Source organism: Chaetodon auriga, chromosome 1 (genome assembly GCF_051107435.1).
Source record: "Chaetodon auriga isolate fChaAug3 chromosome 1, fChaAug3.hap1, whole genome shotgun sequence".
NCBI lineage: Eukaryota > Metazoa > Chordata > Actinopteri > Chaetodontiformes > Chaetodontidae > Chaetodon > Chaetodon auriga.
This window is the reverse complement of record NC_135074.1, coordinates 24902422-24916457: the sequence shown is the minus strand read 5'-3', so window position 1 is coordinate 24916457 and position 14036 is coordinate 24902422. Positions and strand designations below refer to the sequence as shown.

At 41.8% G+C, this 14036-nt stretch overlaps 1 protein-coding gene across 2 annotated transcripts in view; it reads right to left on the bottom strand.

The window, feature by feature from the left end:
• The window catches only part of nhsb (Nance-Horan syndrome b (congenital cataracts and dental anomalies)), a 52095-nt gene extending 38059 nt beyond the window's left edge, over window positions 1–14036 (bottom strand). For both annotated transcript variants that reach the window (XM_076731251.1, XM_076731259.1), the window contains exon 1: window positions 13463–14036. In XM_076731251.1, the coding sequence (XP_076587366.1) occupies window positions 13463–13742 (280 nt within the window). In that variant the 5' untranslated portion in view covers window positions 13743–14036. The remainder of the gene's footprint in view (window positions 1–13462) is intronic.

The window sequence follows — 14036 nt, the reverse complement described above, 5'->3', positions numbered from 1 at the left end:
TCACTGCACCATTTGTGTTGGACTCATGTATGGACATCCTGATATCAGAGGGTTTTAAAAAAAAGGGAGTGCCTGTTTGAGAAGTAAAATAGGCTGTAGCTGTGAGGAGTGTGTGTATGTGTGCATATATGCATGTTTGTGTGTGATGCACAAGAAAGCGGTTGGCTTTGGTCGGCTCACTGATACAATTGATAGTGACAAATATATGGCTAATTAGTGCAGCCTTGGCTCGGCTGTCCTCACCTCTCACCAGCCCGCTGTGAAATTGGATTAATTTACCTCGCCTTAATACACTGTATCAGCCGTGCAATCAACCAATCGCAAGTTTCTTTAATGAGCACAGATTTGTTTCTAATTTGGAAAGAAGTGTGTTTAAGATGTTGTTTAATCTACAGTGCATGTTCACATACTTTAATGTTGTTGAAAACTGTACCGCACTCAGCACTGTCTCACAGGCAGACACGCATGCCAGCGCAGTATGGTGAGCATGTTGACTTCTTCAAGGCAGGGGTTGCTAGTAGTCCAATTAGGCTGGGTCTTCTTTACGACGTACTAAGGTTCTTACAAAAGACAATCTGTTTCTAAGGAACTCCTTAAGAGCAGCTCAGTCCTTAAAACAAGCAGCAGACAACCTCTCCTAAGCTTTTTCTGACTCCATCTGTTTCCATCTTATGCTGATAGTTCAGTAAGTCCACCCTGAAGCTCGTCCATTCAAAGTCATCTCAACCGTCCGTGCTTTGCCCTTAAATCCCCAGTTGATACTCATAATCTCTGCTGTCCATATTCTGAACACTGCTCAAGCACATGGTCACAACTTTATTGATATAATTGGCTTCCCTTCCTATTTTTGTCAACTGCTAATACTAGACTGCAACAACTGACAGCTCAGGTCATTGCAGCCGTGGGGTAGTATTAACAGTCCTGCTAAGCCAATAATAACTACATCTATAATACCAGTTGGTACAAATTCCTGTTTGCGTGAGTTTAGCTAATCTGGCATAAACAAAAGAGATAATCAGGGTTAAGTTAAGTTCAAGGAGTTCGTAAACATGACTTGGTTTCATCTTTGTGAAACTATTGTGTCTCATGTTTAGATGAACAAAAAAATGTTCCTTTTTTTACGCTCATCATGAACTCCATTTTTCCACATATTCTTATTTTCTTCAGTCTCGTCGGCGTCTCTCCTTTTATCTCTGCCTGTTTTAACATGACTTCTCTTTGCCAACAGCACCCCTGCGAAGTACAAAAACGTCCGTCTGTGAGAGCCTCTGCGTGGGACTTTCTTGTGATGCTGAGAGGAAATCACTGAGTGAGTGAGGGAATGAGGGATAGAGAGCATCAAAGTGTGGCTGTCTGTTTACGATAACTTTTTGGCCCTCCAAAATACTGTAAATAAATCCCAATTCAAACGTGCAGTTTTTACACAGAAAAAGGCTTTTGATGATAACTGAAAGAAATATGTAGAATGAGTTTTTATGTGTAAGCTTTCAATTGAATTTATGCAAATTTAGAAAATCATCTTTTTGCTGTATGGACGTTGGTTTAGAGCTTAACATGTAACAAACTGTTAGTGTGGTATATAGACAGCTGTGTCTACAGTGATTAGCTGCCTAATTTTAAAGCTCCTAACAATGTAGTTCTATTTCATAACTATGTATCTAAAATATTAAATGTCCATTATTTATTAAGAGTTAAAGAGCAACTTAACACAGCATTTTAGCTTGAACATACCCCTTGCTGGCTGAACCCCGTCCCCAGCAGGTACCCCACAACTGCTGACAATCCCAACCCCTCACAGCTCTCTGTTGTTTCTCGATCGCTCCACCTGTCTAAGTGATGCATTTCAGCTGTTTCCAGACATTTTAATGCCAAAGTATCACATCTGACAGTCACCTAGAATTCATTGAATCAAAGGTACAAACTGTGTGTAAGACAACGTCTGTATGGGCGGTAAGGACCCACATAGCGTCTTTCTTAGTGGCTAAAAACCATGGTTACGTCGGCCATCTTTTTTTTTTGATTAATTTGTCAAAATGCCCATCAGAATTTCTGAGAGCCCAAGGTCTTCAAATGTCAGTCCACAAAGATTTTAAAAGAACAACAGAAAAAACAAAACAGCAAATCCTCACTTTTATGAAGCTGGATCCAGAGAATATTTGCCTTTTTTGATTGATTAATTAACCCTTGCTGATTGATTTTCTGTTGAACAATCAATTGGTTCTACTGAATACGATCTTTAATCTCCAGACACGTTGTTCACGGTTCACACAAACCTATACTTCAAATTGCTAACTTAGAATGTGAATTATCACAAGCAGTTTAACTCATTTGCCTACGCGGAAGAACGTTTGCAGCCAGTAAAGGACCTGTTTATATTGTTTACACACTAGATACTGTATGTTTCCTGTCCACTGTGTCTTGTGACTCTGTTAACGTAACGTTTCCTAAAGAACAGACACCATCTGTGTCCTTCTGACAGCTTCTTTGCTTCTGGGTGCGGTGACTACTGAAGTGTACTGTTACATAATATTACACAAGGAGAAAAGTTACTCATTGATGCTCGTGGAATGACAGCACTGAACACTACTATGCTCCATGCTGGAGTCACTAGATTACAGAAATGTCCATTCAGTGTGCTGACACTGTCGGACACACACGCAAAACATACACACACACTCACACTGACCCAGAGAGATTGTTGAGCGTGTGCATTTTTTGGGTCCCCGGCCATCTGTCAAAGGTTTTTGGGGGAATAGCGATGATGATGGGGTCTCCAGACAGAGATGACAGCAGTTCAGGACAGTTCAGTTTAGCATGTCACAAGAGGCTGACACACAAATACGCACACACAGGCACACACACACACACATCAGAGAGGAATTTATGCATGGAAAAACATATTGGATACACACACAGAGAGGACCAGGAAGCAGAAATGTAAAATAACAAAGCTGCCACCTTCTATTTTTGTGTTGTTGGTTTTTTTTTGTTGTAAACACCAACACCTGAATCTGGCATTTAAAGTTCATTTGTCACCACTGTCTCAAGATTAAGGGCATAATTTAGGCTAAAACTTAAAATGGCCATGTAATGAAATGTGTTTTCAGTCCCCCTGAACGTCCCTGTCTGGTGTATCTGGTGCTCTATTATTCATAACCACTCACAGTGTTTTTTAGTACAGAGCCCAAAAAGTAGAGTGTAAACCTTAAGCTGACTCATATCTCTCATCCCATATACCCAAAGCTCCTCATATAGATGAAAGCATGTGTATCCAAAATAGCCTTAGTAAAAGCAAAAAAATATTTCAATGCTGTCTTTTGTGTGTATATTATAAAAGTCCAAGAACTGCTACCTTGAAGTGCTCCTTAGGTAACATAAAATATGTCTTAAAGGGATGTGAATGGTTTAAAATGAAATATAACGATTATGACTTAGTATTAGACCAGCATTAAATATTATTCAGAACTAAAGAAGTAGTTTTGACATAATGTCAACATAAAGATAATAAAAAATTCATCTGCAAAACATGAATACATATATTTTTGTTTACAATCAGTGTATTTTACCACACACTCTGCAGCAACTATTTGCTTTAGCCTGTGCTTTATTGAGCCAGTACTCTGTCCTTGATGATATGAGCCAAAGTCTGAAGTAGTTCTGTTTATTTCTGGCATAACTGCTGAGCTATAGCAGAACTACAACAACATGAAAAAGCCAGAGGCCAGCTTGCACAGACGAGGAATCATCTCCAGAAAGCGAGCATGCCAGCCATCCAGCCGGCCGAGTGCTGTGATGTACAGACCAAGAGGTTCTGCATGCATGTTTTATTGCAGACTGCAACAGCAACAGACACAGGGGCACTTAAAGCGGAATTTCAAATGATAACATGAGAGACAGAAAGAAGAGGCTCGAAAGAGTTCAGCGGGTTGTGTGTGCCTGTGATGCCCTTGTGTGTGTGTGTGCGTGTTTTCGAGTGTGAGGCACTATGTGAGTGTTTACCTGCTGGTAGTGGATCTGAAAGCATGTCAGCTCTGTGTGTATGTGTTTGTGTTACTGTATATGAGGCAGTGGAACAACTTTAGCCAAAATTAGCATAGAGGTAATTGGGCCATGAGAACAGAAAATGTGCAGTGATGATTTTTACTCTCCGTGACATAAGAGACTCTGAGGAGCTGAATAAAATAAACTGTGTGTGTTTGTGTGCAAGTGAGGCAGAGCTGCAGCTGGGTGCTCTGTTGTCTTGCGCCTGTGCTAATAACAAAGTGTGCGACTGTAAGTTTACATCCGTGCGCACGCAATGTCATCACATCCCTCTATCGTGACCTCCCCACATGTCATGCCCACATGTTTCTATGGTAACATAAGTGGACATGTGCTGACCATATGCTTTGATTTAGTTGCGGTAGTTGTTTGTGCATCTCTCTCTTACAACAAAAAGAGACACAGCGCAGGGAAAGAATGACGGACATAAAAGGCGAGATTGCCACAACTCCAAAATCTAATAAAGCTGATTTTGAAAAACGATCCATGATTTAAGTCCCCCCCCCCCCACCCTCCCCCGAAGCCCCAAGCCTCTCCACTGCTGCCTTCCCCCTCTTAATTTTGACCTACTATCCTCACACTGATGATAGAAATGTCAGTCTGGGATTTTTGTCTCAAAATTTTTTGTGTACACAAAATTATCAAAACGAATATGCCGTGTTAGCGCAATCATTTAATCACATTAAATGAGGACATTAATTCTCACCAGAGGATGAGCCGTTTTCACTTGGATACTCCCCTGCATGTATTAAACATTAAATGAGGTGGCCTGTTCATTTCGGTTAAAGCCGCTCACCCAGTGCACACACAGCTCAGTGTCTTTTGATGGCTCTGAGTGGCTGACTGCCCACATGAATGAATGCTCTCTTTTAAATATATATTGGGCCCAGTGGTTGCAATTGTAAAAACAAAGAGTATTTTTTTTTTTAATGTGTGCGGTGCGTCACATGACCCTGCAGTTTAGATGGTGGACCCTCAAAGCTGGGCTCGGATCATCTGTAAACATTTTCCTTAGCCTCACCCTCAGGCCAAAATTCAATAATAATATCTCGAAATCTAATGAGTATGTTGCCATGAGAGTTGCCGAGGTTAATCATTCTGTGAAAGGGATAAACCTTTTTGAGCATTATGTTATAGGTTCACTATTTGTGAGAATCGAAGGTCCCCGTAGCAGCTGTCATTTGCTGTTGAAACATGGCTGAGTGCCTGTGGGCATGGATGCATGAGCTGTATGAGAAGACGCCGCACAGCCTTGCTGGTGATTTGTCTCAGCGGCCGATCTTGATATTGCAAGAGCGACCCATAGACAACCATTACAACAGAGACATTTATGAAACTGTTAACAAACAAGGGGGATTATTATTCTGTATTAGGAATTTGGAAAAGGAGAGCCTGGAAAATATTTTTATGTGCCCAGGAGAGAATGCACTGGGCTTGCAATTTTCATTCAAGTGAACAGGCACCATCTTCAAATCCAGAATCCGCTTCTTACTATACATCCACGGTCTGTAGCCATCCCTCACCTGCAGTTTGTAATCTCTAGATTCAATTTCTGTCCAAATACCTGCAAAACGAACAGCATTCCCATTGCATTTAGCAAAAATTAGCAAATGCTGTGACTATGGTAAACATCAGGTGTTGAACAGCAGCATGTTAGCATGCTTACATTAGCATTTAGCTCAAAGCACCACCTCTCAGGGCTGCTTCAATTTGGGCATATTCAAACTAAAGATGGGTGTTGCTCTTTAATATTCTTGTCAGCATTTACTGTCGTCTTTCTTGATTTTTTTTTTTTTTTTTTTTTTTTACCATTTTCAGAATTGTATTTTTTGATCTCCTTTCACATCAGAAGCCTTTACTACCACGGCCTTCCCTTATCTTCCTCTGTCTCTCTCCCTTTCACTCTGTTATCAAACTTTCTTCCTCCTCTCCTCTCCACTCCTCTCTGCTCTCAGGCTTGTAAGTGTCTGGGTGGAAATCAAAGTGCATTAAACATTAAATATGCTGTCAAGAGGCAGAAGTCTCTCCATGCTGATGATGATGGGAAAAGTAGGGCAGTGAGGGAAGAGGTATGGATGGAGTGCAGGAGGAGGAGGAGGAGGAGAATGGACACAGATACGTAGAAGATGGAGGGAAAGACAGAGGGAGGCAGAGACATTGAAGGAGGTGTGAGAGAGACAAAAGAGCACGTAAATCATTACACATATTGGATTTGGAAAACATCTGAAGTGATGCTCTTGGTGTGAGGTATGTGTGTGTGTGTGTGTGTGTGTGTGTGTGTGTGTGTGTGTGTGTGTGTGTGTGTCTATCTACAGTTAGGTGTGATTCAGACAAGATGTGATTGGACAGAGTGCATCCTAACCTGCCTCATGTGGTTGAAATCAGATCCCTGAACCACACACAGAAACACACATGAAACAGATTAAGCCTGTTGGCCAGTTGCACAATATAAAGTTGGTAAATATGTCTCTATTTCTCCTTTTACTGTTGGAGTTTTTTGTTTGCAAGTGAGAGACAGAAAAAAACTAATTTATTTCCAGACCACTGAGGCTCACACACTGCACTGTTAGCTCTACGTCTCTTTCCTTCTCGCTCCTCATTTTGTTCATAATAAACCGTTTCAACAACACGATGCCTGCTACATAGTTGATGCTAGTTGTACTACAAAAAATAGTGAGAAAAACGGATGACCAGCAAGAGAGAGAGAGAGAGAGAGAGAGAGAGAGAGAGAGAGAGAGAGAGCAAGAGAGAGATTGACTCAGCTGAAAGGTTAAAGCAGGCCTCCCTCTCTCTCTCCTGTTACTATGCAGACTAGCAAGATAGAGCAGTCCCCCGCTGCCACAGGCCATACTCTCTCAAATTCAAAGTCAAATTTGCTCTAATGGCATACCAGGAAGAAACCAGTGTTGCCAGAGCAGTACAATATATTTGCTACAGACCAATATTTTCACATTAAAATCCCTTCCACCTTCTGTGAGTGCATGTGTGTTCAGAGCTGGTAGACTTGATGTGTGACTCTGCTTCTGAATCCAAACCTACCATCTTACAGTGAGTGTAAGCAGTTTTATATGTAAGTTATTATTTGCAGCGTAATTTGCACACCAAAACATAATGATATAATAACCAGAAATAACAAGCCCAAATATAAAAACCATCGGATGTTATGCAAACATGCTATTTTTATCATATATTTTTAGTGGTTCATTAACAACTGAAAAAACAGTTCAATATTCTGTTAACATGCACTAACCCTAACCCTAACCCTGGGAACAGAGGAATGACTCCCAGCCATGCTTGCAGCTCTGTGAGACTATATTTGGGCTCAATATTTGGGCTCAGCTTTGTTTTGAGCTAAATGCTAACATAGTCATGATAATACGCTCAAAATTACAATGCTAACATGCTGATGTTAAGCAGGTATAATGTTTACCATGTTCACCACCTTGTTAGCGTTTGCTGCCATTTGCTAACTAGCATTAAACACTACTGAGGCTGATGGGTAGGTCATTTTGGTTGTCAATCAAAGTATTGGACAAAACCAAACAAAATTTCGACCCGCTGATGGCACTAAATGAAAGATCAGTGGATCAATGTTTGTACATTTCATCCTCTGGATGTCTGTACCACATGTCACTGCGAATCATGCAGTAGTTGTTGAGATATTTCAATAAAGAAAACAAAAATGTCCACATCATGGTGGCGCTTGAGGAAAAGTCAGGGGATCAACTCCGTGTGTTGTGTACTTACAGTAACACATGTGGAAATACCAAACATGTTCTTGTGGTCTAATGAGCAGCTCGCTGTTTGGAGCTAAGCAGCAGCAGCTGGGCCCAGTGACTGCAGCTTCTCAGAAGTTTTGTCCTCATAAAGCTGCTGTCTGCACAATCTGCATATTGACTATTTGGGACAAATAAACACGCAATGTAAAAACGCCAGTGGACAATTTTGCGTAAGTAGCACAAGGCCAAAATATGCTTCATGTACAGTCTGAACATTTTTTCCAGGCTTTTTGAAACTTAACTGTGCAGCTTGCATGGTACCAAGACCAGAATGTCCGTACCACCGTGTGGAGGATGCACACAAAACAAATTTGTTTTATTGGCACTGAGGAGTTCTTAGGAGTGGTTAGCTGTTTACCTCTTGACCACCAACTTGCACACAGAGGACTGGAAATAGGACAGATGAAAGCAGCAATATGGAACTGTGTAGAGGATGAAAACCAAAAACAACAGCTGATTCAACAATAGAATTTGAAGCGTTAGTTGTATTAATGCTGTCTATTTGCAGTCCTATTATGATGTTGCTGATTAGGAAAGTAGCACACAGTAACATAATCCAGGTAATATTTTTTATTATCCTTAAAGACTGCGCTGTTGTTTATTTCGCTGATGCATCTCGTCCATCATCCACCCGTATTTACCCATATGTATTTCAGACATATTCTCAGTTTGTATGAAAAGGGTTGTGTAGTTTGTTTTTGTGCAGCCGTGTACGTGCATGCCAGTGGTCAGAAGGCTGTCTGCTGTTGTCTCTTCAGTGTTGCGCACTTTTTAACAGAATTAAAAACAGTCCCTTCTTTAATGCAGCTTGTTCTTTGAATCCTCATGGCGTGTCGCAGACCTCAGTCTCAGTACCTTAAGTTCTTTATTCTCAAACCTACTTGGAGGGTTAACATCTCCAGTTAACATCAATTTTACACGTCTGATTTGGATGGTAACCTGACACACCAGATGGTTTGGTACACAGAATCATCTGGGAAACCGTCCATGAAAACTGTTTGGAAAAGGACAGGCACTTTAAGAAAATACTTGGCAGGCGATTGAATTGTTATAATTTTATATTATAAAAGTAGGCATGATTCAGGCAGGCTGAGAAAAGCAGGGTTTGTCTCAGCCACTATCGTGAACTGTGCATATGATATAAGATTGCCTTGTTCGAGTAAGCTGGTCATGGGATATCTGACAGTTACAGCCTTAAAGCCTTGAGATTTATCACAAGCTTAGGTTAGCATGGTCACATAGCATCTGTCTATCACATCTATCAAGGGCTGACTTCAACCAAATCAGATCGACAAACCGGATGACCATGGCTGTACGTTAACTTATATTAAAATCATACTGATAATACAGTATAACTCTGTAAAGTGTTTTTGTTCACTAATTGGTGATTTACGCCAACAGGTGAACCTTTTTTAAGTTATCTATCAGTCAGATGCTGATAATCGTATCTATTAATCATCATCATCAATCTTTTTATACATTTAGATGAGATTCCAGCTAATTTTGTATTGATCATCTCTCTTGTATAAACATGCAGCTCTAAGTTGTTTAATTTCACTTGAACAAACTTCTAAAAGTATTAGTCTATCAGAATGTGTAACCGTTACACTGCAGCTCTGCACAGCCCTGCTGATACATTGGATATACTGTATATATCTATATCTATATCTATATATATAAAATTCTGCGAGTTTTGACGACTTTATTTGTAGACAGACCTCTCGTCTTGATAGATTTATCATGCATTAGGAGGTGCAGCTTCCCTGTACCAATATGGCGGCCGTTCCTGAAGAATTATGGGAATTGGTGATGGATGTGTGGACTCCACTCAGACAGGGATGTGATTTTTAATCACATGACAGACTACAGCTACTAAGTAGAATAGGGAAACACCATCAATTCACCTCTTACACAAACAAGTGGGACGTGCATGTTGCACTGTACAGGCCTGCATATGACGTAGTAGAAAAATGAAATTCTTGCCAAAGCCAGTTGAAGCCAGAAGAGTGAAAACAACAACAAAAGTAAAGGAAAAAGCAGCAAGGGTAGCACAGTGGTCCAGCATTAGTCGGTTGTGATACACAGAGACCTAAATAAAATTATAACTGAGACAATTAGTTGACCAATATTTTGCAAAGCAATGAATTGTCAATGCCATATTTAAAAGCAAACATGCCGGATGTGCTCTGGCTTCAGATTTAAATACTCATTAGACCTCTAAGACTTCTGTGATAACATACTGAATTTCTTTGAGTCTTGAATAGCCTAAGATGGCGCCCTGAGATCTGGGAAACTCTAACTGCTATTTCTCACTACCCTTCGACATCCTGTGAGCCAAACCATTACTGATAATCAATCAATCAAACAATCCAGAAATCAACATTTACAATTCATTTGATTTAGTTTTGGGATACGGGATCCTGCTACATGTTTGGTTTACTGCCAAGTATTTGGTCTAGAAGACTTACCAGGTATCAGAAAATATGCGATAATTTCCCTTGTAAGTAGCAGCGAAACCTTGAATTGGAACAATCACGTATATTTCTCTAGACACTTCAGTACAGTTTGGGACTTAAATCTGCATTGTGTCATGAAATGTCATTGCAGAGAACAAATCATCAAATAAGGTGAAAATTGTACTCTAGTTGACTTTTTGACAGTGAGCACCATGTGTCAATGGAGAGCTACTGTTGCTACTACTGCTAGTGCCAACAGATGACTATTAGAACAGACTGTTTGAGGAAGTTTTGATGAATATCCAACAAAACACATTGTTTTCCACGAATGCGACAGACACAAACTGTCTCAACACCATCTGAACACGGCCTACTGCCATGCTCTGGATCAATCCAAGCTAACTCCATATTGACTGCCTTGAATCTTGACACACTTTACGCTGAAGTGAGGAAACTCTGTTGTCGCTGACATTTAATCTCAGTCTGTGTGTACACACAGAGATATTCAGCTCCTCTGGGTTATTGCTGCCATTTGAGAGCAAGAGACAACATAATAGTCCTTTTGAAAGCTGAATAAAAATAGCAAAACTTTGGTGGGCATCCAAGTATGAGCTTTGGTCTACAGAGGACTCAAACTCTCCCAGCAACCAAGTTGAAGTCCCACACCAGCAGCCAAATTTCTCAGTCATTTTGCTTTTATTTTCATTTTGTATACTAAACGGTGCAATAGCAACATTTCCTATGTGCAATATTGTGAATTCAATCGTTGAGCCCCTTACTTATTCATTATATCTTACGTATTTACTGATGCTATCCCTTTGCTGCTGAAGCACTGCAAATTTCCCCACTGTGGGATTAATGCAGGATTATCTCATCTTATTTTCCCTCCAAATGTGTTGAATGAAATGTATGCTGACCAAAACAGAGATGAAGGATGAATGAAGATCCCAGATGGTGACTTGCCAAATGATAATGCTGCTAACTTGACTTACAGGAACGTATGTAGGCCTACCATGTATGATAGATATAAGGTAAATTGTCCTGTTACCATCTAAATTTTAAAAGAAAAAAACCCATGCAAGCAGAGACATGTCATTGAAGTGGAGGAGACTGTGAAGTAGCAACAGGGAAAAAAGCATGAAAGTCCTATTTTTAAAAGAGGTTTCATGGTAAATTGTTAGCAATAACATTACGCAAGCTCACCACAGTGTTCTGCATCATTGTAAGCTGCATTCTGATTGGTGTTTGTAGAGTTGCAACTGCAGTCACATTGTGATAATTCATTTCTAACTATCAGACACTACTGCCTGAGTTTGGATGCAGGTCAGCAAAACTTTAAATTTCTCAATTGTGGACATTTTTGACTGAAAACACTGTTAAGAGCAGTTTGAATATGGAGGCCTGAAAGAAACCACAGCATTTCACAAGAGACACGAAGAGATCAGAGAAAAAAAATTGTGATAATAAACATTGTTTTATGTATCAGAATTTAGTTTTCTCTAATTTCCTATCTTGGCAACCCACTAGATTTATCTCAGGGCCCAGAGAAAAGTGCTCACTGGAAAAGAGTCTTAATTGATTGAATGAGCTCACTGTGGCATTCTGGGGTTTGAGATTGACAAAAGTCTTGGAAAAGCATGTGCTAAGTGATACTTATCTTGTATGTCTTGACTGGCTGCAGGGATATAGAAGCACAATCCACTCTACAAATCAATATTTCAGGGTTTTCCGAGCACAACAGGTGTAACAGACGGGCAGGTTTCTGGGTTTAGCGTCGCTGGCAGGTTTAAGGAGTTTAGATTGGTGAGAAGTGAGCGGAGAGACTTTTGGAGGGTTGTACCGTACAAGGACTTCAGCATAAACATCTGTCCATTTCTGCTGCAAACGAACGCAAACAATTCTTTTTCTCATGTCAGAGCCTCATTCAGCCAGATCCAGAGAAAAAAATAAGAGTAAACAGAGCATAACAGCAAGACTGTTTAACGCAACAAAGACATCCTCACACACATATGCTCGGACGTGTGTCGTCGGGGGGTGGGGGGGGGGGGTAAATCTAAATAGGGTGTTCTTCAGCCTACAGTAGCTTTAGGCCCTAAAATGCTCCTTGATTGTCCCAGATTATAATAACCTACAGCAGTGTTGAATCCCAATGCATAGAATTGGACTAAAATCGATCGTCTGAAATCAAAAGCCTTATACTGAAGGGACTGCAGAGGACATAAATAATATGTAGCCGCTGTGCAGAACGCGCTGTTACATTGAATTGCATGCCAGTCGGGCTTGTTTTTTACGCGATCCGTCCACAGCAATTACAGCGACACCTGAACGTCTAGTCCTGATCGGTCCATGTTCACCCTGCAACACGGACATCTGGGTTCATTACTGATGCTGTATCGGTGCCGCTGCATGTGGAAAGGGTGGGTTTGGCGCACGGGGAGTCGCCTGCGAAAACCCCAGCACACACATTCACCCACGCACACATCTCCAAACGGAGCCTTTTAAGAGATACTCGACCCCGAACTTCATACGTTCACACCCTGAGCGAACGAGGCAGCGCTTTCGTGGCCCCGAACACACGCACCGCCTCAAACATGCTTCAGGTGTGCGCTACCCGCAGTAACGAGACTGCGATGCTGAGCCAATGCAGCGGCAACACACGCCCCTCCGCTCCGCTCCGCGCTGCCTGCCTGCCTGCCTGCGAGCGCACACACACACACACACACACACACACACACACACACACACACACACGACCCCCCTTCCTCCCAGCACACACAAACACACACATACACAGACACACACACCCTCCCTCGTCGACGGACGCACACGCACACACACACACAGGCATCCAAGTCTGGACCGCCAAATGAATGAGCAGTCAACAGCATCCTGCGCTGTGAAAATGCATCTCGATGTTACTGGATGGTCAAATCTGCAAAAGCAACCGTGTGACACATTTCAATTGGGGGGGGGGATGAGAGCGCGGCCGCGGGCGTGCGTGCAGCTGGGTAAAAATAATTTTGAGGTGGGCGCCCTTCGAAGCATGAAGACACACATGTGAGATATGAATGAATAAAATCACACATTGCTCAGGTGTAAATCATAAGATGATTTGTTCTTCTTTTTTTTTTTTCCTTTTTTTTTGAGAGAGAGAGGGACTACATACACTTGTGGTGATCTACTTACGCACTGCCTCCTTTTTAGGGTCTAGGGCACTGGCAGTCTGCTGTATCTGGCCTATTTTGTTCTGGAGGACCCAGACCCGCTGGTTGGTGCTAATGATGTCGTTTTCCAGCTCCTGAAATAAGGAGCAGGCGTGCCGGGCCAGGTCGGACAGCTGTCGCAAGGTCCGGGACAGAACCACGTTACTGATGGCACACAGGTCCTCGAAAAGCAGACCTTCATCGTTGGGGATCTGGTGCCTGCACAGAAGCTGCGGCTCCACAATCCTTTTGGCGAATGGCATTTTGCACGCCACAAATAACAGGAGTTGTAAGCCAAGTGTAAATTCCCACTGCCTAGAAGAAAAAGGGAAAAGGGGGAAACAGACAACATCCAAATATATAAATCCACGAGAAACCCGATGAGGTTCAGGCCGACCGCGCGTTATCCCCGGGCGTCAATCCAAAGTTCCCAGATTCTCCTTGAGATCCTCCATCCTGCTGCTGGTTTCTGGGGATCACTCACACTCCCGCTCACACACGCACACACATGCACACACATGCAGGACACAGCTAAGCTCAGGTCAGTGGTGCGAGGA